Below are 24,579 nucleotides of genomic sequence, written 5' to 3'. Positions count from 1 at the left end.
GATGAGTTGGATCATGAAAATGTGAGAAGGATTGAAGCTACCGAGATGCCTCTCCTCAGGAGAACATCTGAGTCATTTGGGTGAGGAAAGCTCACATAAAGCCAATATTTACTCTGGCCATGACAGGCTGAAAAAGGTTGCCAGAGATTAATCACAGGGGTTTTGAAAGGGGTATAAGTAAGTGTCTAGTGACTTAAGTCCACTGGACTTACTGAAATATAATTTCTGTTTCAAAGCTCTGGTAGCTTGCAGAGTGGCAAAGTGTGAGTGAAGGCATATCAAAAAGCAGACAGCCAACCACGGAGTTTTGTAGCTCAGTGACCAAAGTCACGAAGAAATTGGCAGAGGGGGACAGAGCTGTCCTCACAAAACACCCTAGTGGGCAGGTGATGAAGTACTTGGAGAAAAGCAAGGAAAACACCAAGAAACTCCAGTCCATACAAGCATGCTCACATAACCCACAGCCCTGTACCTGGCCTTGGGCAGGGATGTAAAGCTATGTCTGAAAGAAGCAAGGGAGAAAGGGTGGTGGACAAAGAGTGATGAGAACATGGCCTCAAGCTGAGACGCAGCCCCTGTGCACCAAAAAGGCCCTGCAGATCCTCCTCCAGAGACGAGGAGAGCTCCCACTCTGCGGGAAGGCAGGAGCCTTCGGGCCTGACCTTGGAGGCCTACAAGGCTGAGGAGAGGAGGGACAGGGAGCTGCTTCCCCTCTGCTCTGGGCTTTTTGTGGTGATCTGGGGCTGCAGTCCCAGCCTTGGGTTGGCATGAGTGGACCTGGGAGCTGTGCTGTGGTCTGTTTGCCTTTTTTAATGAACATGATGCAGAAGAGTTGCTGTCCCAGCTTTGTGAGACTTAGGCTCTCTCTTAGTTTAATGCCTTTGGCTGGGGTCAGGCAGGCAAGGACGAGGTGTGTGGTTTCTTCCCATGAGTGGTGAGAGGTCCTCTAGCTACCAAGGAACTGGGCACGGGTACAGGTCCGAGCAGACGTTTCAGCACCTCTGATGCTATAACCAGGTGTTTCAGTGCCATAACCAGGTGTTTCAGTGCCATAACCAGGTGTCTCTCCAACATACAACTCCCATCCCTCCCCTGCTTCAAGGACGCAGCTCAGCGCCAACCCTGAGCCCCCTCCACGCTCCCCCATTTCCCCCCGACCATGCATTTCCCTGGGAGCCCTGTCAGAGCAGGGAAGCCGGGGGAGCCGCCGTTCTCCTGCAGGGCCCCGCTGCGCACCCCTCCCCGGGGGGCCGTGCCCGTGCCCCCCGAGCCCACCTCCCCGCGGCCTCCCGGGGGCCAAGCGGGGTCCGGGCCTTACCCCAGCGGGCAGCGGCCCCTCCGCCGCCGGTGCCGGCTTTTTGGCATCCCTAATCGCGGCTGGCCCCTGTGATTGGCTGCGCCGCTCTGACCCCGCTCGGGCTCCCGGCTGGGCGGATAAAAGGGGCCTGAGCCGGGGGCTCCCAGGCATTCCCGGAGCGGGCACCAGGGACCGACGGCCGCAGGATGACGGGCAAAGCGGGCGCGGCGCTGGCCCCCAGCCTGCCCGGCAAGCCCAAGCCCGACGGCGCGGCCGCCGCCGCCGCCCCGCCGCCGCCACCGCCTCCGCCGCCCCCCGCGGCGGGGGCCAAGCCCAGCTCCGGGCCCACCCCTCCCCGCTGCACCGGGTTCGGCATCCAGGAGATCCTGGGCTTGAACAAGGAGCCGCCGTCGCACCCGCGGGCCGCCCTGGACTCGCTGCCCGCCGGGCACCTGCTGGCGGCCCGCTCCGTCCTCAGCCCCGCCGGGGTGGGCGGCGTGGGCATGGGGCTGCTGGGGGCCGGCGGCATCCCCGGCTTCTACACGCAGCCCACCTTCCTGGAGGTGCTCTCCGACCCCCAGAGCGTCCACCTGCAGCCGCTGGCCCGGGCCCCCGGGCAGCTGGACAGCAGCCAGACGGCCAGCTCAGGTAGGCACGGCCCCGGTCCCCGGGGACCCCCCGCCACCTCCCTGCCCCGGGCCCAGGGCCGCCGATTTCGTTTCGGCCCCGAGGAGGAGGAGGAAGAAAACGGGGAGAACGGGGCAGATGGGCACCGCACCCACCCCCGCCCGGGGCCGCGGCCGCGCTGCGATGGAGGGGCCGGGGGCGCCGAGCCCTGGCCGAGCGGCCCCTCCCGCGGTCCCGGCGGCCCCATTTCGTTGTCGGGGAATTAGGGGCCGCCCGGCATCCCCTTCTTAGACGGCGGCAGCCTCCCGCAGCCCTGCCCGCTGGCCCTACTGCTCCCAGGCCGCCTCGGGTCCCTCCGGTGCACCGGGCGGCGGTGCCCGGCCCCGACCCCATCCCCGGGGGTCCCGGCAAGCGGGGCACAGCTTCTCGCATCGAAACGGAGGGTCCGGTTCCGACCCCCGGCTGCTCCTTTGGGGCCGAGCCGGCGCCGCCTTGCCCCCCGCACCCCCCGGCCTGGGCACCCCAGGGGACGCGGGGCGGCGGCGGCCGGCTGCCAGCTCTGCCCGGGATCATTTTTATTATTTTTATTATTATTATTATTATTATTATTATTATTTCCCCGGTACCTGCCTCAGCCCTGCTCTTTTCTCCCCTCCCCGGTGTTTCTGCGGGGTCCCCGCAGCGGGGCGGGGGGCAGCGGGTGCCCCGGGGCGGGGAGGGGGCCGCGGCTCCTTCTTTTTCCTTCGGTTTCTGTTGAGACCGCGGCGGCTTCGCCTTCGAGCCGCACGGCAGCGGCAGCCCCGGCAAACGACTCCGGGGCAGAGAGGGGACAGCGGGAGCCCGGTGCCGGCCCGGAGCCATCCCCCGGCAGGGGACGAGCTCCCGGAGCCCCCGGCCCGGGACCAGCGGCGGGGCCGGGCTGGAGGCAGCGCCCGGCTGCGGGGCCCCGTCCGCGGCGCGATCGCAACGAAATCCTCGGCCGGGGCCGCAGGAACGAGCGGAGCCGCCGGGCCCGGGCCGGCCGGCGGGGCCCCGGTTGGGAGGGAGCCCCAGCCCACGGCCGCTGCCCTTCTCTCCGCAGATTCCGAAGATGTCTCCTCCAGCGACCGAAAAATGTCCAAATCCTCCCTCAGCCAGAGCAAGAAACGGAAGAAGAGGCGGCACAGGTAAGCGAGGGGCCGCCGGCACCGGCAGCACCGGGCACCGCCGCGGGATGCTGCAGCCGGGCGAAGCTGCCCGGCCTCGGCAGCCCAGGGCTCCCCCCCGGCTCTCCTTCCTTTTTCTTCCTTCTCCGCAATAAATCGGACCTGGGACGTGGCCGTAAGGAGCTGGGAACCGGCCGCAGGTGCCGTTTAGATTTCGTTTCCCTGGCTGCGGTTAAATAGCCCAAACTGGCCCCTGCTCCGCCTCTAGCAACCTTACCGTGGGCTGTCAATTTCTATCAAGGTTTAAGCATTTTATTACTTACAAATAAATGTTTTGCCAATAGATTAAATAGTCGGGAAGCGGGCTGCCTGCTTCCCGAAGCTGAAGAAGGCTGCTGAATTGCTTAAGGAAACGAAAATCCACTCTGGGAGGTAGTTAGGGGATTTGCTTTCCCCTCCGGAGTGGTCTGGGTAACGCACTTTGCCTGACTTCTCCCCCAGTTAAAATGGGATTGAATTACCTGCGCTTTACAAACGGAAACGAAAAATCCCTTGCTGGGTCCTGGCATTGCCGTGGCTGGAGAGTCAGGACAAAGGAAGGCCAGACACTGTCACCGTGGGCGATTTAGGAATAATTAAATCAATCCTGCCACGATGCAGGAAGGGTGGATTAAAAGATGCCCCAGTGAAAGCTTAGCGGGATGCGGGGTGGAAGGAGGCCGGCTGTCCCAGGAGGGTCCTGCTCTTCGTGCAACAGGAGGCTTGGTCTGGGGGGCTCATCCCAAATCAGGGGTTCCTCCCGAGAAAATGCCGCAAGTTTGCATGCTCCGGTGTCAATTTGGATTAGTTTCCTTTCCAGACTGGACCGGGCTGGGGGACAGCAGAGCCGGAACGGGTGTACAGGTCATGGTTGGGATGGATGAGAGGAAATGAATTTCAGATTGGTTTAATTTTCAGCTCTAGACAGCATCAAATCCGTAATATTTATCTGTAGTTGTGTATTCTGTAAGAAATGGTTAAAAGCTCCAGTTGTACGGAGGAGCAGAGGCAGATGACAGGCCGATAGTCTGCAAATAGCTGCAGGACGTAAACAGCAAAAGGCAGCGCGCGTTGTGCATTGCAACGGGGACAGGGGCTGAGAAGGGGGAACTTAAGGTGGGTGTCAGGCAAAACCCTCCTGCTGGTGCGCCTCACTCGGCTTTGGTGCCCTTCTCGCAGGAGGGTGCAGGGGGATGCTTCAAATCTAAACTGGATCAAAATTGGAATCGTCTTTCCTCTGGTCCCAGGGAGAGAAAATGCAGGAGCTGGTGTGCCTCTGCTGTCCCGAGAGCTCACAGATTTGTCGGAGCCAAAGGAAAACTATTTGAAAAGAGAATGGGTTTAGGAGTGAATTTAAACAAGGATCTGATTGCAGGCAGGTCCCTCGCATTTGCATGCTGCTTTTGTTGGTAATGTTATTGATCTGACAGAATCATTTCGATTCTGAATAGCAGAGGATATTGCTGAGGCTTTCTGTTTATGCTCTCTCGAATTTTATGGCTTTTCTGAAATTCTTATTTTTTTAAAATGACTCTTTCCCTCCCTCTTTCCTTCCCCCTTCTGGGACTTAGACGTTTCTTAGTTTGGTAATATATTTATACATTTACTTTGAACAAAGGCTGCAGGGTTTTGTTATTGTTGATTTCTGTGTTGGTTTTGTTGTGTGTTTTTTTTTTTTGGTGATGGTGGTTAGCATTTTTTTTTTTCCATTGGATTGTTGATAGTTGTTATTGAAAATTGCACTTTGCATACAGTACAGTTGGAGGGTGGGAATTTTAACAATTTTAACCCTCGGGGGAGTGGAAATGGTGTGAGATCTCTCATCCATCCCCCTGGAGAAGGGCTTTCATCCGTCTCAGCTTTCCAGCTGCTGATTTTTCAATCTGGCTGTCCCAAGCTGAGAACTGGCTGTGCCGAGGCAGGCTGGGCTGCTGCCCGCCCAGGGCGGTCCAGGAGGATTTCCAGAGGATAATGGGGTAATGCAAACTGGCAGAGAGCAGCTAATGGGATGTCGGTGTGGGTGCAACCAGTGTAAAGGCAGAGGAAGGGAGTTTGCACCGCTTCTTGGAGAGGCACCGTCTTGGGGAAGGGCTGGATTAAAGCAGGAGGGAGCAGAGTGGAGGACAAAAAGCTTTGGAGGATTCAGGCGAGGACCAGGCTCCAGGGAAAGGTGGTTTTGACTAAGGAAGAGGCTAAGGGAAGCGGCTGGGGAAGGGCTCAGCCCCTCTGAGACAGGGTGCAGAGCTGACACCGATTTATCTCAGCACAACCAAAGGGTTAAGTTAAGAAGCCTCTGGATGCAGGAGCAGGGGGCGGCTGTTGGCCGGGCCAGGGCTGGTTGTGGTCCTGGTGTCAGGGCAAGGGATGGGGACACCCCCAGGGTCCCAAAGGTGGCAGCAGGGCTGGGATGGGAGGGCAGCTGCCAGCGCGGGTGCTCACTGCTGGGGGGGATGCTTCCAGCAGGAGGTTCCCGAAGGGGAAGGTGATTTGTAACTGCCCAAAGCGCTGTCTTCTGGCATTTTCTGGTTCTCCTTTCACCCTGGCACCTGACCTTTTGTGCTCAGAAACACAGGAGGTGGTGGGGGGAAAGGCTATGCATTATCAGGTTGCTCAGGTTTCTGCAGCATCTGTGTCCATTTCTCTGACTCTCCATCTCCTTTGCTTCTTATGTTTTTTGATCAAAGAGTTTTACTCCCTTCAGGACAATCTTCACATCCTACCAACTGGAGGAGCTGGAAAAGGCCTTCAATGAGGCCCACTACCCTGACGTGTATGCTAGAGAGATGTTGGCCATGAAAACAGAGTTGCCAGAAGACAGGATACAGGTAACCATGCTTCTTGCCCCTCCTTGTCCTGCCCCTCCCGGCCACACTCATCCCTCCCTGAAGAAAAGGCAGTGCCGTGGGATGGATCACATTTATCTGCATAAATCTCCATGGGCTGTCCCCTCCCCACTTTAAATATGCGGGCAGCCAGCCCAGCTGTTCTTTGCTGCTTCGTATTTGGTGTTTGTCTGCCAACATGTGTTACATGTGGCGTGTTATAATGGTGATTTGGGGTGTGTGCAGCAGAGGGAATCCCAAATCACTGAAGGGGACTGGTATGCGAGGGAAGACTGAGGTTTTGAGGTATTAGTAGTGAAGGTAACAAGAGCCTCCTGGAGACTGGGTCTGGATGGACAGCGTGGGTCACAGAGAGCTTGTCAGTGCCTCCTTGGGCACAGGAGGGTGTGTGGGGATGTGGCAGGCAGCTGGCACCATCAGGGGTGGCACTGCAGGGGAGTGAGTCCCAGGTGGGTGTTTGCACCATCTTGTCCACTGCATTTGCCCCTTCAAAGCTTCCCTGAACGTTTCTGGGGATCTTTCATTTTAATTATTTTGAATGTTTGGGCATTAATCGTGTGCCTGTTGTGCCACTGAGGAGGCAGAACAAGGCCGTGTGGAATATCAGTGCTGTGTGCTGAACCCTCCAGTGGCAAGGAGCAGCGAGGCTGTGCCAGCCTTTGGCATGTGGCAGCCTGCATGCAAGCAGTCGGGACAGCCCAAAGAGCTGGAGAAGATTTGCACTGGCTGTGTAGTGTGGGAGGCAGAATGTGCTTTGACAGGCCCAACACGAAGCTCACAAGGGTGAACCCCAGCAGCTTTTGCTGCCTCCCCATGTCCCGCTCCCACCAGGCTGCTGCAAAAGGCACAGGAATGTAATGGCTTTCTTTTAACAAAAGCAAGTTGTGCTTCTTATCCCCTTGTGCTAGCAGGACTTATAGATATGCTGCAGGCTGAGAGGACTTCCACCAGAGTTCAGAAATAATGGCCCTTCACCCCAAATCCTAGCTGATACATTAGGATTTTGCTCTGAGCAACTGGCCCCATGGTTTGCCTCTAGAGGGAGGGGGCTGGATGGAGGGTCACTTCTCCACTAGTGGGCCTGGATGAGGGAAAAGAGACCTCAAAAAAGAGAAGCTGAGTGTTGCCTGCATCCACCGTCTGATGCTGGGCTGGGAAGAAGGTCCTTTGGTTTCCTGTAAAGGGCCTTTTCAAGGAAGAGCTTCATCTGGCTCTCGCTGTGGTAAGGCTGAGGGAGATGTTATGGCAGACAGGGCAGAGCTGCACGCTACAGGTACTGCTTCAGCATCTGGGGCATCATAGTGCAGAGCCAGTATTTTATATTTTATCTGACTTAGGAAGGAAGTAGTGGCAACCTCATTTCAGCTCTCTCTGACGTGCTGCCTGTCATTATGCTGATGAGCAAATGCAACTCATCCTCTACTGTAGAGTTCTTAAACCTAGGATTGCTATGTAGTGTGACAGCCCCAGAGATCAGGCCAGACTTGGACAGCAGAAGCCCCCTGTGATATGGCTGTCCTGAACATCAGGTGCTGCTGACGGCACAAGTATTACAGGAGAAAGCATTCCTGAGTGATGCTTTCATTCCTTATAAAAGGGAAAATCAAGACAAACAGCAGGATTTCTGTGGTATCTACTGTGTGAGTGCCAGAGCATCATGCCAGGGTGAGTGTCAGGGCCATGCAAGAGACCCAGGGACTACTGATGGGGGAGAAGGGTCAGTTCCCACTGATCTTCCCGGTAGGTCAGCACCAGGCTGTCTTACCACATACTCTGACATCTTCTTGTCCATACCTTTAATTTTGTGTCACAAGCCATGACAAGATGATTCCCAGCTTTGGTCATGTTTCTTGATGTTTCACCTTGTCTTCCTTGTTACTTAGCTCCCTTTGTATGAGCTTGTTTTTCCCCTTGTTATAGCACTTGCACTCTTTAAATCTGAACTGTTCACCTGTTTTCTTCTCCCACCTATCACTTTTAGCTTTCTTCATTGCCTAAGCAACCTGTGAAGATCTTTTCTTAAACCATTCTTCATAAATAACACATTAGTCTCTGAAACATATGGACGTTCTCCTTTGAAAACCATCCTGTCTGCCTGTCCTGGTCTTAAGGGACTTGACACTTCAAGCTTTTTTTTAGGAAGCTTTTTCTCCTCAGGCTTTTCCTTCCAGTATTCTGGGTTCCAAATGGCATTTTGCAAGGACAGTAATGGCTCAGCCAGCTTAGACAGCGGTGAGAGGTGGATGTTAGAGAAGAGTATGAGAGCAAGGCTAGTGTCTAGTGATACTTACCAAGTACTTTAACAATGTCCTGGGACTGTACACACAGGTTAAGATGCTCTGGACTGCATGGGTGAAGTAAATCAAGCTTTGAATCTATTAACATCATTTAATGTCACATACTTCTGCCCTTGGAAGAGACAGCTGACAATTAATCTTTACTCCCTTCTTCATAATATTTACAATTTCACGTCATCTTATCTTTTTTTCTTTGCATGTGTTTATAACTGCTCAAGGGAGCTCTATATTTTTGCATTTTCTTTGTAGCTTGTACTTCCTCCCATCTTTCAGCATTGTTCTCTCCCTCTTGTTGGTCCTTAATGAAAGTGTTTTCTAAGATTGTTGTGAACATCACATGCTGTGGGCTCTCACAGCATTTCATGTGGGTTCCCACAGGATCCACACCTAAGAGTGATATCTCCCCCTTATTTTCATTCATGGGATTATTTCTCAGGAGGTAGTAGTCAAAGAGAAAGTAAATCACCTATGAAATTCAATATGAAAGTGAAATTCAGAGAGTGCAATTGAGAGAATGATATATAGGAACTGCTTGCGTGTAAAACCTTCAGCAGAACACTACAAATAGCCATCAGAGGCCAGGAAAGTTATTGGTTTGAGAGAACATTGAATTCAGGAAAAATATTCAAATCTTCCATTTAAAGAGAAGATGAGCATGTATTTTTTTTCAAGGCAGCATTCTTTTGCATTGCATGCATCTTCCCCCTGTATTGAGCTGGCTGCTCCTAGAAGGAACGTGAGCATCCTCCCACTGGGCAACATGGGAAAAGGATTTAATTTTCCTAGTGAGACACCAGTCAGACCAAATGTCACCGTGGCCATTTTGCAAAGTACTTGAAAAAGACTACATTAATCAATGTATTTAAAAGAATATTCAGAAGAGTTGAAGTGCTGCTATTAAAATAAACCCAGGCCATTCTGTAAAATGCAGGTGGGATAAATAGATTTCTGTGGGGAAGTACATCCTTAATGGACAACTTGAAGTGTTTAAAATGGCCTCAAGCTGACAAGTATTCTAACACCTGACTTAAATCAGTGTCTTTCTCAAAACAGATTCTCTTAAATGTAACGTGTGAATTTTAGATAAGTTATCCCTATTGAATTTATTAATATGTGACACTTCCAAATTTTAAATGCCACTATATAAAATATTAAAGGTCAGTAACAGTTTGATTTGGGATTATTGAAATAACAGTGTATGTTTGTCACTCCAGGATGTCTCTTACTGATCAAATGCATCATTTAACCATTTAATTTAATTTCCAAAGCATAAAATCCTGACTGCCATTGTGGGGACACTAGATTCACCTTTGAAGGAAAATAATAATAAAAAAATAGAATGAAAATAGTAAAAAAGGACATTTTTTATTGCTAAATAAATATATGGTACTTATGATGATGAAGTGTTTTGGAACAATTAAATTGCACAAGCAAGCAAAAAGAAAGCCACTGAGGTGTTTGTGCCATGTTTGGGGAGTGGGAATTATCTGTGGTTCCAGCAATTTTGGCTAAAAACAAAAGAAAACCAACTAAAGCTGTAATTGGAAATGTATTGTTTTGGTTGCTGTCAGATTAACGCATTTCAGTATCACTGTGTAGCCTGTTAGAAGCAGAACGGGGGTGGAAGAACCAGGAGGGGTGGTTATTTGGAGGGAAACATTCACACCAAGAGTATTTTTCCAGAAAAAAAGAGGTTTATCCTGCTTCAGTTGTGCAAGCGTGTTCAGTATTTAGGGATGAATGTGATCTGGAAAGATGTGAAGAACCTGTATTGCACTGAGCAGGAGCTTGATAGTGAACCCATGGAGCCCCCTCAAGAAACACGATACAAAGTGAGAAGGAAGAGCTGGCTCTGTGCAGCTTCAGCAGCCCTGGCTTCTTGTTTTCCCAGATTGCTGAAAAGCATTGCTGCAGGTGCTGCTGGAGCACTGGGATCTGGTCACTTCATCCTGCCCTGCTGCCCATGCCTGCTGTGGGCTGTTTCTGCTCCCATCCCTTTCCAGCTCTCTGTGGGTACAGGATCCCTCCTGAGATGCCCCAGAATCTCCCTTGCTCAGATGTAGTATTTAAAACACAGCTCCTGGATGCATGACCCTAATAAAGAGGATCCTGGCTGCCAGGGCTTGCAGTACAATCAGAGAAGTATTATTTTTGCAAAGGAATGAATTTTAGTCCTAATCCCATAGAATAAGTGTGGAATGGGGATGATTGCTCCATGCGGTCACTGACCTTTCCTGAGTCTCTGCCTGGAATGGCTGCCAAGGCATTTCTTAGTGCTGCAGAAAGTGGTGTTTTGTGGATTTTTCTAAGGTTTTGGGGTTCCAGTCATCACTCTCAGTAGGCTAGGACCTGGCTATTCTTGCTAGAACTTTGGGTTATTCTCACACTTGTGCCAGAATGGGGCACAGGGCCAATGGGTTCCCACCTGTTTCTCTACAGGCAGAAATCTGAAGCAGATTCTTGGCAGTCATGTAGCTGGAGATAAATTACCAGGGTGAGTAGGACGGTTGGAGGTAGATTACCAAGGTGATGGAGAAGCTGAAATCATTGCTCCTGTGTGAGACAACCATTTCAATACTTTTATTTTATTTTTTTTTTTTAAAGAGCCATGCAAGAAGTTAATCATGCAATAGAGCTGAGGAGCCAGTGCTGGCTACCTTTCTCAATAATTCCTGAGCACTGGGGCAAGCCATGGCAGTATGATACCAGATAAATGTCATTAACTTCCCCTATGCTTTTAGAGATGTAGGAAGTGTACAAGTGAGAGCAATAAAACTAATCAAACTTACTGGCTTGGTGAGAATATGATTATGAATGTTTCTCATGGCGTATGGTGCATCTCTGCCTCCATGTCTTTAATTGGTATGTGAGGAGTTCATCTACTTTGCTGCCTCTTCAATATCGTGCTTGTGTAGTTGATCTAAATTCATATTAATTTCCATTTTTCAATTAAGAGTTGTTTAATTTGGCCCTTTCTGTAATGGAGTGTTTTCATTACCCTTTAACTGTGGCCTGTTTTCAGCCCATGTGCTAGAACTTCGTTTATGAGTTAATTACCAGAGCCATAAACAGAGGAGCTGGGTGGTGTGCAAGTGCAGGGCTCTGTGCAAGCCTTCCCAGAGGAATTACCAACTGAAAAGTTTGACACGGCATGAATTTGGGCAGAGAGAGGGAAAAACAAGGTGGGAAAGAAAATGGATGGCCTGAGACATCTCCTCAGCTTACTGTGAAATGGGGACTTTCCTGCCTGTTGCTAGACCATGCAGGTACCTGCCCAGCTTGTGGGATTTTCCCTGGTAGAACAGGAGCTGGAGGTGCAATTTAAATTTTTTTTTTTTTTTTTTTTGGTACAGAATTGCAGGTGTGGAAGTATGTACACTTTGTATACCCAGGTACCACTTTTTCCCTCCATGTCCAGTCCCTGAGTTCCACCAGCTACAGACCAAATTTCTAAATGGGGCAGAAAAATCAAACTAAAACAACCTTGTGTGTCCTAGTCTGCTACCTTCTGCTGTGTTCCTTGCAAGCTGATTATGGCTATCACAACATAAAAACCACTGGGAGGAAAGACAGGTACCCAACAAAGTATACCACAGCCCACTGCTGTGAAGTGCCTTTGTAAGGACTTTATTTATCATGGGTGGGAGAATAAGGAATGACTCTGCAGGGTTAACGCCAGGCTGAGACTACTCAGGCTCTCTTCCCCACATTCATCATTTTTTTCTTAACAGTAGTAACACTTCTCTGAGTTAGATTAGGCACTGTGGTACCTTGGTTGCTTGAGCTTTTCTGGAAACTCAACCTCTTTGCTAGAAATACTTGCATTCACTCATCCTTTAAATGACGAACTTTCTTTTCTCTCCTCTGACACCTCTGCAATTTTTCAAAACTTATTTAAAAAAAAAAATAATTGGGCAGCCCAGCAAGGTCAATAGTTAATTCCCCTCCAGCCTTTGGATGGCTGGCAGAGGGACCAACTGATGGCTGTGTGTTCAGGTTTTCCTTTAATGACCCTTTATTATAAAGTTTTCCTCCTTTCCTGACTTTAAATACAGATTTTTTTAACAGTTCAATAACAGAGGCACTTTAGAGACACAGTTAATTTACTCTTCCCTTTATTTCCTAATGGATCTATTTTTCTGTATAGCGTTTATCGTTTATCCTGATAGATCTCAACAAGTTCTGATTCTTCTGGCAGCACAACCCCTCTCTGCCTTTTTCACTGTTGTTCTTTGTGGACATTTGGTGAGCCTGGATTTGCACGGGCCTGTGAACACATGTAAAAAATATTCCTATCTTCCTCATGCACCAAGCTGCTCAGAGCACCCCAGAAGTTCCTCAGAGCACCAAGCTGCCCAACAGACATGCAGATGACCTTTATCTGTGTATGTGCGGAGATGGCAGGAGAAAAGAGGACCTGAGATGGAGAACAAGCTTGACACAATATCCTATAGCAAGGCAGCTTCCAGAGCCCACCTTCATCAGAGGCTATGGGAAAGCATTAGGTGCTCCTCTGCCTGCTGGGGGTGGCATTACCCCAAGAGCTGCAAGGGGTCTTCAGTTCAGGGTCTGCTTAGTGTGAGAGCAGTTTGCTCCCCATTTTCTCTTTCTGTGGGTTTCTTTTAGGCTCCCAGCTGTCTGAGCAAAGGCTGAGCTGTGAGTAAATACGTGTGCAGTGTTGTTGGTGGAGAAACAACCCCATGACCGAGAGCAAGGCTTCAGAGGCTGTGTGTGCAACAGAGGGAGGGTGCCTGCCTCGGAGACGTTACCCTGGGTGCCCTAAGCATGGGGCACGCCTGGGAATGCCCTGCTGAGCTCGGATGTGCTGCCCTGCTGGGAGCAGCATCCAGGAGCAGGGTGTGTTTTGCCAGCCCTGTGGGTTGCACCATAGTTGTGCTGTGCACTAGCCCAAGGTGACAGCATCAGCTACAGGCTTCAGTGACGCAACTGCAGTGAGTGCCCAGAGCACGAGCCTTCTGGAGCCGTGAGGTGTCATGTAAAAAATCCTGGTGTCCAAGGAAGGCTGATGTCCCAGGATCTGATTTTAGTGTCCCTTGAAAGGCTTCATGAAGGGGAATGTGCCATTTCTCCTCTGCATGCCTTGGCTCACCTTTTTCCAAGCTGAAGGTGACAACACGATGTGTCTCTGCATGTTCACAGAGTGTATTGCTTATGGATGTTAATGAAGACCCAGAGTAAGGTTTCCTCTGTGCCAGAGGAGGTGTGGAGCAGCTTTAGCATGGGAAAATGAGGCAAAATGGAGTTACACCATGGAAGGACACCAGCTTGGTTAATGGAGGCCAAGCTTACTGTCAGCATTGTGAGCACCTGTAGGACAGATGTTTTGTTCAGCATCATCCTTTGTACCAATGGCAAATATCTCCCTGGGTGGGTGTGGACTGGGATGATGGGTGCACCCTTGCCAGCTTTCCTGTGTCTGTTTTGCATCCACACCCCTGATGTTTTTCCTTTCCTTTCCAACAAGTGTGAGAAAACATGCTACTGCGTGAACTGGAAGGCCAGGTGAAAACCTCAGGTTCTTCAGGGGGACACAATTAAGACATGTTCCCTGGTCAAGAGGGATTTTTGCCTCCTTACACCTCCTTATTTGTCTTTGGATTTTTATCTTTGACTCTGTGCAAGGGATGGGAGAATAAAGTCACAGCAATGGGAGAATGCACTGAGGCCTGGAGTGAGGTGAGATATTTACAGCTCTGGCTGCATTACTCAGAGTGCAACAAATAGCTATATCAGGCCCACTTTGGGCTGTTTGAAGTGGGATTCAGAGGCATGCATGGCTTGCAAGAGCTGCGGCATGGTGTTGCCAGACACACTGTTGGTGGTTGTCATATTGAGCCTTGTGCTAGCCTAGCTTAGAAGATTCTCGAGCTTGGATGAACCACTTTGACAAAAAGTCACCACTGTGTCTTTGCTCAGGAGGGGTGAGTACTGTCTCACAGCTCATCTCAGCTATCACCAGGAAGAGCTCTTGCCATGACGTGTGTGGGAATTGCTCTTTCTAACGTGAGCTCAGAAAGCTCTTTCGTAGCGTCAGTAAGTGGAGGGGTGATGAGCCCGTGATCAGCCATGCAGGCCATGTGCAACCTTTACTACTCTCATTTAACTTCATATCCGTTTTACACCAGCCATAGAAAGTGATGTCACCATAAACAGGGCCAATAATTTTGACATTACATTTGAAAAGACATCAATAAACTGTTGCCAGGCGTGCACGAGTGGTGCAGTCTCCACCAGCAGCCTGGGGACAAGAAGCTTTCCTGGGACAGTCGCTGCAGAGCAGGGATTCAGGAACACCCCAGGACCCTGTCAGACCTTACACTGTCACGGCAATTCCTTATAAAGCCCCAGGACATGTAAGTGTGGATGGGGAGATGCCCAGGGGAAGATATAAAGTCATTCCTTGCACTCCCACATCCTCAAATTGGACCCTGGCCCTGTCTGGTACAAGGGTGAGGACATCACTGTTTTGTTCAGTGGAGGTTTTTGCTTTGACTACTCTCAGTTTAAAGGCTTGGATTGGAAAGGGAGAGAGCAACCCTCGTCCAGGCAAAGGAACATGCTGGTGTGTCCGTGTGTCTGTGTGTGCATTTGCTTGTGGCCATCTAGTGGACGTTGCAGCATGCACTGCCTTGGTCTGGGACCATCTTGTGCTCCATCAGCCAGGCTGGTTAATTGAGAGAGCCCTGCTGGAATACGACATCAAAGGTAGCATGCGAGATTTGGTGAAGCAAAAATTCACCATTATGTAGCCTGGTATTGTCCTTTAAAGGACGAGGAATGAAGGAATATTAACTTCTTTGTCGTTGTTGATAGAAAGACAAAACAGCCATAGCCATTTCCAGCTCCCCTGGCTGTGTTCCCCAGCTTGGAAAGCAGAAGCCAAGAAAATGAGAGAAAATGAGTGTAACCAATAAAAAATTTAGGTTGTGCTTGGGCACAGAAGCAGTACAGAGACACACACTAGATACCTTAAAATATCCCTTTGCTGATTGAGATTCCTGGTTCGTGGCTAGCCTCAGGCAGATTTCATTCTTTAGCAGACAGTGTTTCAGGAGCTGATTAGGTAAACTAACTAATATGATGAATGCGGACAACAAGGACACACCGAGCCTCATGTCCCTTTGCAAAATGAGAGATTCCTCCTACCACAATTTGCTCCTCTGCACCATCAATAATACGAAGGAATATCAGTCATCATTTGGGATTCAGAGGAGGAGCCTGGCAAGGATAACCTTCCTAGTCTTTACTCCAAGGTGCTGTAACCCTGCCGTGCAGTGCATAGTGCCTGAGATGAGATTGTCTTGGGCAGTGGATACTGGGGATGAGAATTAGATGAGGATTAGGATTGGAAACATTCCCAGACTTTCCAGTACTGCTGGTTTTGGTAAGGGGTCAGAGAAGGACAGGCACGTGGAACAAGCATCCAGGAGATGATGCTGAAGGTGCTGGTATTTGCTACAGCAAGTGTGCCCACACGGGCCAAACCCTGATACTAATGTGTCCTGTGGCGAAGAAAATGTCTCCTTGGGGTGGTGTCACCGTAATGGGATGGGAATGACTGTACTGATGGTAGCAATTGGCAGAGATAAAAGTTTTATGAGCACTGAACATGGAAAATACCAGTCCTACATCAGTGAATTACACCCCTTCCCGGCCTAATGAGGGACAGACAGGAAGCAGGACCAGGTCCTTTTCTAAAGAGAACAGGAAAGACAAGAGATAAGACAGAGAAGTTAAACTGACTGCAAACAGAGCAAGGAAGGAGGAGTCTTGCAGTCTCCAGTACTGACCAGCTAAACACAGCTGGATGTCCAGACCAGGAAAGGAAATGAGTGCTGAGCCTGAGGGCTTCAGTTGGGGCGAGGAAGCTCCCCTGAGCACTCTGTGTAGATGGAGAGGATCTAAAGGGAAGCACTGATCAGTTTACCCTCCTGCTCAAGATGCTGCATTAGCTTCCTCTGGAGCCTGGCCAGCTTCTCTTTCCTTCCATGCCTTGCTCATCTCCACCCATTGCTATCTCTGCCCCTTCGCTCCCTCTAGCGTTCATCCTTACCCTACAAAATCCTGCAGTGCCTCTTTGCACATCCTTCTCTAATTCAAGTGCTTTTTAATCATTTTTTCTTCCTTATGCCACAGAAATGCTGCTTCTTCTCATTCAGCTCCATGTTTAAAACTGATGTATTTAAAGGGGCTGGTTCTTGGGTTTTCTGGTCACTGCCTTGCATCACCAAGACAGATTTGCCCTCTTTACTGTTCTGTTTCTGAGGATAGGGTTTCAGAACAAGCTTCCCGTCTTTAACAGAGGTGCTTTTGTGGTAATAAAAAGATGTAAATCACTTTAAGATGTAGAATGTTGGTCCAAAAGACACCTTTGCTCATCAAACTGTGATAGCTTTGCAAAAACATCAGATGTGCTTCAGTAAATGCAGTCTGAAATTAGTAATGGGTTTCAGCTACTGCTCGTGAAGTGTGGAAGTGCAAACTCAATCCTTTCACCACACCCTGTGATGTACCATGGAGAACCAGAGGAAAGCAAGTGAGAAGAAAGCTGTGTGGTAAATAAGGTGTTTCACAAAGCTGAGCTGACCCATGTGGGGGGAAGGAGCAAGTCCAAACATGGACAAATCCAAACATTGTTTGAGGCAGACCAAATTTTACATCATGAAGTTGTAGAAGAACAAATATTTGAAAACAAAGACAACTGCAGCCAAAGAGGACACAGTCCAAAAACTGCAAGTAAATGGAATTGAAACCATCTCCAATCAAGGAAGGAAACGTGAGATGTCAATAATCAATAACTGCATTTTCAGAAGTTGTTACTGATGCACCAACACTGCTGAAAATACCTCAGAGCTACTAACACTGTTGCATAATTATTCCCAGAATCAAGGCACAGGAAAATGTTGGTAACATGTCAAGAAATCCAAAGAAAAAAATAAGACTTCTCAGAAGGAATTGCCACTGATGGAACCATTTTAATGAGGGCAAAATCCCAAGAATGGGCCCCAGAGAATAATATTGCCCATACAAAATAGTGTGGGGGCTGTGGGTGCTTGGAATGGGGTGGTGGTAGAGATGCTGGTTTTGGTCCTGACGCCATTAATATTCAATATTGAGCACCACCAGTTTCACTCCAGTTCATGCCTGAGGTTGAGATATGGGCACTGGTGTCAAAACAAGGTGGGCCGCCCTCCTCATTCCTGTTATGCTAGAAATTCTGCTATTTCCAAGTTTCCTTCTTCTTTTTATTTATTTATTTATTTTTGTTTTGTTTTCTCTCTCTTTTTTTTTCTCTCTCTCTCTTTTTTTTTTTTTTTTTTTTTTTTTTCCAGTCAAAACCATGAGAAAATTCCCCTCAAATCTCAAAAATCGATTTGGGAAATCTCAGAATGATCTTCCTGAGGTGTTGATATATTTTGATTTACTCATTTGGCTTTATAGCATAGATTTTACATGTTATGTGGATGAGATTTAAATGCAACATTGAGAAGAAAGCTATAGATAATTTTGATTATGCTTCCTCTGGCCAGGCTCAGCTTTTCCATGTGATTGTATCAGCATTTTTTGACAGATTTTTTCCCCCCCACAAGTTCCAGTCAAAATTGGGCTGCTGGCTACATTTGTTTGTCCACGCTGTGGGAAAAGGGATGCTCTGGGATAGCAGGTTTAGAGGCAGTAGTGGGAGAAACTACTGCTGTGACATGGCTGAAACCCATCTGGGGAGGAGGACAGGGGCATAGGACATGGGGTAAGATGTTTGGGGTGTCAAGACAGGAGGAAGGAAGAAGGGAGAGGTGATGAAAATATCAGTGAGGAGGCACCTGGGTAAAATGACTGAGGTTTGTTTCAAAAGTGGCCCAGTTGGTAACTGATGGAAAAAGCTTTGCCTGGCTGAAAATCCAGGTGTGGTGGCAAGAGGACACCCAGGATGGAGACGGAGTCACCCAGTCCCCTCCAGCTCTGCCAGCCTGGCACTGAGACTGAGATCAGGAGGAGTGCACAGCCTGGAGCAAGAGACCATGCCACGAACCCGTGCATTGTGCAGGCACCCTGCATTGGGTCTGGCCACAGAAATGGTTGGAGAGGGGATGCTGAGCCCACCTGAGGGTCCTTGCTCTGGTCTTTCTGCATTTGCAGCCATCAGCGGTCCAGGGGGTTGCCTATTGGCAGAAGGAAGGAGTAAGTGATTTTGCTTTTCATGCAGAGGAGGTGCCAGCATGTCATGTTTCAGGAAGCAGCCTGGCTGTAACATCCCCTCTGCCGTGCACAGCGTGTCTTCTGCCAGGAGAGGTGGGATCACAGCCCCAGGAACCACGTCCCCACTCCCCTGGGGAGACAGATTGTCCCCATCACACCAGTGCTGGGGTGGCAGGCAGAAGAGGAGAGCTTGCTCTACACCAAAGGGGCCTGGCTCCGTGGTGAGGTTGCAGTGAGGCACTGATCTTGTGGTCCCCACGGCAGAGCTGGGGGTCTCAGGCCCTACCTAAGCCCCCTGGTGCTCCCCCCTGCAGCCTGTGCTCCCCCACAGCTCTGGGTGGTGGAGGCAAGAGAGGGTTAAGCTGTCAGCTCCGTAATGTTAAACAGGTGTCAAAGGCACCTCCATATATCTGCAGATTGAAATCAAATTCTTTGCAGTATAAAAAGATAAATTACCCAGGCGATTCCCGCCTCATCCCACTCATCAGGCCAGCGCCAGACGGCAAGCAATTTTTTTTTTTAATGTGCTAACGACCTAATCAAGCAATCAAGTCGGAGAAGATTGCGGAGTGACCCCGAGCATCCATCTGCCAGCGAGACCCCACCATTCATTTCCATTCTGCCGTGTACTTTCCGGGAAAGGGAGGGAAAAAATAGGAGAAAAAAAAAAATCCTAAACAAATTAACACCCAATTTTCTGTGAGTCTAATTAGTTAAATGAGGAGGTGTTTGGGGTGTCCGCGGGGAGGGAGGGGCTGCCTCTCGGAGAGGGGACTGGTAACTCCATGGCATTAATTAGCGCAGGTCAATGGCGTGGTTCCCCGGGGACCAGCTGCTTTAATTTCCCGTGATATTTCAGTGCCTGAGGCCCATCGATTCAAACTGAAATTAACTTATTTTTCAATCAGGCCTGGGCTGCCCCTGGGGCTGACTCTTCCTTTGCCTCCTTCTGAATAGACCTCGAGCAATTTTTCATCTAAAGCTGATGCCTCTGCTCTGCAGGAAGGGAGGGGATGCGGGGAGGGAGGAGGGCAGGCAAGACAAGAGGGATGGAAATCGGAGAGCGAGCGCTAATAGATTTCTGCGAGCACCCCCCCACCGCCGCCTGCGTCTCCGCTTGCTGCCCCCCAGGTCACAGCTTGGAGATTATTCTGCCAATTTTCTGAGAAGATGAGGGGCTTTTCAAACTGGGAATTCAGGGCGAGCCGTGCGGATCAGCTCCCCCTTCTCCCTCCTCCCCAGAGCATGCCCCCCGGCCCAGCCCTCCCCGCAGGCACCGTGGCGCACAGCCCCTCGCTGCAGCTCAGGCACCCGGTAAATAATGAAAGAAAATCCCAGGCACGAGAGCCAAAAGCCATTGGAAAAAGACACCGCAATGGCAAATTAATTACATCCTGCAGGGAGAGGTGGGAGCTGCTCGCAGGCTTGGCCCTCGTCGCTTCTGCAAGGGAGGGTGAGGAGAGAAATACCCGGCAGCTGCTGCACGGGGGAAAAGCCACGGTGCTCTCAGGAGGATGTACATGCACCCTTCTTCATCCCCATGCACAGGCATGTGTGTGTGTGCAGGAATGGGACCGTCCCACCCCCCTGCTCCCATCACCCACATCCCTGTGTGTCGCCCACCCCAGGTTTGGTTCCAGAACCGCCGGGCCAAGTGGAGGAAGCGGGAGAAGTGCTGGGGCCGGAGCAGCGTGATGGCCGAGTACGGGCTCTACGGCGCCATGGTGCGCCACTCCATCCCGCTGCCCGAGTCCATCCTCAAGTCGGCCAAGGATGGCATCATGGAGTCCTGCGCACCCTGGCTCCTGGGTAAGAGAGCTGCTGCCCTCACGGGTGCGTGGCGAGGGGGTCGAGGTGAAGGGGGGCCATGAGGAGGAAACCTGATGCAGAGAGCATCAAGCACGGGGGGGATTTTCCCTGTGACACCGCTCACCAGCTAGCCCCAATTGCCTGCTGGTGCTTGGAGCCTGGCCTGCGGGGAGAGGGTGAGCTCCTGGGACAAGCAAGGGGATGAATGCCCTGTCTTGCTTGGGGTCCCTGTGAGGCTCTGTGGGGTGCCAGGAGCCCCTGTCCTCACCCTTGCCCCACTCCCCGTCCCCTGAGTGCCCCCACAGTCCCTCCTCATGCTCTCGGCACTCAGGAGAGCTGCACCACTGCCTGCTTTTGCTTTGTTTTCTGTGGAGAAGGGGTGGTGGATGTAGTGGGGCTGCCCTGCCATGCTCTTGCTCTTTGCTTCCTGCTTTCTGACCTTTCAGGCTGATTCTGCCCCAAAACTGAATTCTGGTGTCCTAATGATGGGCTGTCCTGTCCTCCTGTCTGCGTGAAGCTGGGGGAGGCAGGAGGCGGGTTGTGGGGGGAACAAACTGATAGGGAAAGGCAACGGGAGACCTCCCCTTACTGGTCCCAGTAAGCGAATGGCCCTGGGGTGCAGGCACCTGCTGTGTCTGAGACCCTCGTCCCCACAGAATCGGGGTTGCCCTTGCACGGGGCCAAAGCGCCCGGCTCGCCATGACTGCTGTTTGAAGCAAGGGTTTCTGCTTTTCCTTAATTCTGGCCTCTCTTTATCTTTGCTGTTTTCAGTTCAAGATGGCTTTCCCATGCCCAGGCGCTTTTCTAAACCCGAATACCAACAATTCTTTTTAGGGATGCACAAAAAGTCTCTGGAAGCAGCGGCTGAGGCGGGGAGGAAGACGGAGGTGGAGCGCCAGGCCCTGCCCAAGCTTGACAAGGGTGACAAGGAAGAGAGGGGCCCAGATCCCAAAACCGCCATTTCCCAGGAGGAACTGAGAGAAAACAGCATTGCCGCCCTCAGGGCCAAAGCTCAGGAGCACAGCACCAAAGTCCTGGGGACCATCGCTGGGGACACCCCCAGGAAGCCAGAGAAAGGGGAGGAGGCGGCGGAGGACGAGAGGCAGACGGAGAAGTCCAGCGTGTCGCAGAAGGAGGAGAAGCTGATCTAGGAGGGGCAGAGGCGGCAGGAGACAGCCCTGACAGACACTGTGTCCTCCAGGGGCTGAAGCTGGCCAGGCCCCCCCCTGCCGCCCCCTTTTGGGGCATGGGGCCCGGCCTCTGTGCATGGGGCAGCCCCAAGGGGCACTCCCCTGGAGCACAGCCCTGCCCCTCGCTCCTCTGCCCCCAGGGCCTCCCTCACCCCTGCCCCTTCCTCATCTCCATCGCCACCCCAGGGGGGACCGTGGCTCCGGCCCCAGGCCCCATCCAGCCTCCTCCGGGCTGGCTCAGCCTGGTTCAGCTCCTCCTCCTGCCCCGTGTTGCTGCTGTGCCCCACGCCCCGGCCATCACCCGCTGCCCCAGCCCTGCCTGTGGCAGGACAAGCCTGCGGCCCCCAGCACCAGGGGCTGTGGGTTTGTTGCGGTTCATTTTTGCCTCCTTTATGAGGGGAGACACAGGCTTTGCCCACAGACCTGATGTCCCGTTCACACCTTGCACCTCCAGGTCACCCCGGCCCACACCGTCGTCTCCTCCACACACACTCAGGGGCTGAAGCCATCACGATGGTGGGCGCTGGAGGCCGGTGCCACGCTATTTAGCTCAGCATCCCTCGGGCTGCAGGGCCAGGCACCATCCCTGCAGCTTCTACCTCGCTGCACAGCAATGCCTGCAGCCCTGGCTGTAAAACATGCTAGGGACAGGCTGCTCCCGCAAGGCTGGCAGAGACGGCTAAATGTGTCTGTGTCCCAAAGGCCAGAGCCTCCACTGCAGAGAGGTCGAATGCCAGGGAAAACATTTACCACTTAAATTATTCCAGGAGATGCAACAACATTTGCCAAACTTATTTATGGAATTGAATTTGCCCCGCTTGCCCTCTGAGCGCTAAAGGGAACGACAGCCATGCAGATACGCCCCTGACACATGCTGTAATGTGTACATATGTCTCCTCGCTGACCCCACACGTGCGCACACAGACCCATGCAGCCAAACCCACTGTTTTTTGCAGTGCCCCATGTTAACATCACCCCTCCATCCCGGTCAGGCTGTGTTCCCCAAGGAGGATGTAGGACAGTCACTTCCACACAGCCCTCTCTGCCCCGCTTTCAGCTGCCAGCACCCTCTCCCCAGAGCTACTGTTTTTATTCTGTCAAAATTGACCCCCTTCATACAGCCCCCATCTGTCTTTGTCCCCAGTTTGTTCAAAGTTCAACGTGTTAGATTATAGCCCGCAGTGTGTAAATAATGTATATACAGTGAGAAAAGAATTCAGTATTGAGGTGTTTGAGATATGGAGCTGTAACAACTTCTAGTCATTCAGAACCTGTGATTTATGTGCCATTTTCTGTAAAGATATGAACGAGAATAAAACTAAACTGGAATATTGTGTATGAGCCTGGTCACTTCTTCAAGGAAGATGTATTCAGCCAAAGAGAAGAAGGGGTTGGGTGTCAGACCTTAGCCAGAAAGCATTTCAGTGAGCTCCAAAGCAGCACAGAGAGACCAACATCTTCCTGCCCACCCAGATATGGAGATGAGGCTCAGGTGCTGCTCTCCCTGATCAGTTAGAGGGCAGGGCATACATGGGGAATTCCAGCCAGGGGAGCTCTGGCTGGAGAGCAGTGGGAACCGGCACTGAATTGTGAGAGGAGGAGCTGAGATATGTATGCTCTGCTAAGGGTGTCTGGGGATGCTCCTGTGGAAAACACGGATGTCTTACAGGGAAAAAAGGCTGAGTTGGAGCAGGTGTGAGTAGGAAATAAAAGATCGTGATTAGGCAGTGACGAGGGTGAGTGGACTTTGCCCTGCAGAGGTGCTGTAACCTATGAGGCTGGATGTCTCCAAGAGACAGTGGCTTCATAGGTCCTCATCTAGCTCTGGGGGCAGCTTTGATACAAAATCAGGTATGTTTGGCATGAAAGGACCTGCTGTCAAATAATGATTTTGTACCATGTTGGTGTCCAGCTTATTCACCAGATGTATCAGACCTGTAGACCACAAGGGGTATCATGCCACAAAGAGCAAAGAGAACATGAGACCTCTTAGTGCTGTTGGTCCATCCTGCGGCTATGGGGCCTCCATAGCTCCGTAGGGGAGGCAGTAGTACTCTGATCAAAGACAACTCCCCATGAAGCTTCCAGGTGCTGAATGCCAGACTATGCACCACGGGGAGGCATGGGACATTTCCCAAACCTGTTGAGTGCAGGGATGGTGCATGATGAGGGGATGTTGTCCTGCAGCAGCAGTGGCTGGAGCTGCAGACAAACCCAGGAGCATCTGCTGGTCAGTAACCGGTGGCTCCTCCTGCAGTGCCTGTACTTTCAGGCAGGCAGCGCACAGCCTTTGCTGACCAGATCTGAAAGCAATTCATGCTTGGAAGGCTTCCTGGAAGGCTCCTGTGCTGGTCAGAAAGGTGGCTGTGTAAAAATAGCCACCTCTTACTCAGCGGGCCTGCTCTGACAGAGGAGAGCAGTTGCCAGCTCAGCAAAGTGAGGGAGTTGGGACTCGGGAGTGAGGGGAGAGGAGGTGCAGAGGCAGGGGAAGGAGGAGGATGTGTACTGTGAGCCTGCCACCATGGACAGCAAAGACATGTTGTCCCTTCTCTACACGGCAAGCTGAAGGGTCTGGTCCATCCCCAGGCTGGTTGCTTGCTGTGTGCTGCTCTCACACACAAGGTAATGAGTCCCTAACACACGGCTCTCATGAGCTAGCTGTAGGCAGTGCAGGGGATAGATGCACTGCCTTGTTGCAGCAAGAGCTCCTCGTTAGCCAGAACAAAGGCTCTGGGAGCTGCTGAAGGGCATCACCCCAGCAGAGTGCATCTGCATGTAGCCAACCACTTTCTCTTGGCCATCAGCTCTGCTCCTCCCCGTCCCACATCACACATTAGGGAAGATTATGTGTCAGGTGCTGAGGAAGATTGTTGAGGACAAAGCCTGTGAGCTCAGGGACCTAACCACCCTAGGTGACCATGAAGCGGTGCAGCAGATCACAGAGGGACACAAGCACCTTGTGGAAGGGCAGAAGAGCTGCTAGCATGGCCCTCCCAGCAGCCACCTCCTTTGCTGCAGCACTGGGACCAGGGCCAGAAACACTGCTGAGCAACTTACTGTGCCCAGTAAGAGCTCAGACCGTACCTGCAGGGTAGTCTGAGGGAACTCTGAGAT

The 24,579-nt window shown here is 51.3% G+C and overlaps 1 protein-coding gene across 1 annotated transcript; it reads left to right on the top strand.

Annotated features, from left to right (window-relative positions):
* Positions 1–1,503: 1,503 nt before the first annotated feature.
* Positions 1,504–21,426, top strand: VSX2 (visual system homeobox 2; the record flags this gene model as incomplete). The annotated part of the gene is made up of 5 exons (XM_084288250.1): positions 1,504–1,945; positions 3,006–3,090; positions 5,810–5,933; positions 20,095–20,275; positions 21,110–21,426. 5 exons carry the CDS (start codon positions 1,504–1,506, stop codon positions 21,424–21,426), a joined length of 1,149 nt encoding a protein of 382 aa, XP_084144376.1.
* Between the last annotated feature and the right edge of the window lie 3,153 nt (positions 21,427–24,579).

This window comes from Netta rufina (assembly GCF_964035555.1).
Source record: "Netta rufina genome assembly, chromosome: 5".
Classification (NCBI taxonomy): Eukaryota; Metazoa; Chordata; class Aves; order Anseriformes; family Anatidae; genus Netta; species Netta rufina.
This window is presented reverse-complemented; position numbering and strand designations above follow the sequence as displayed.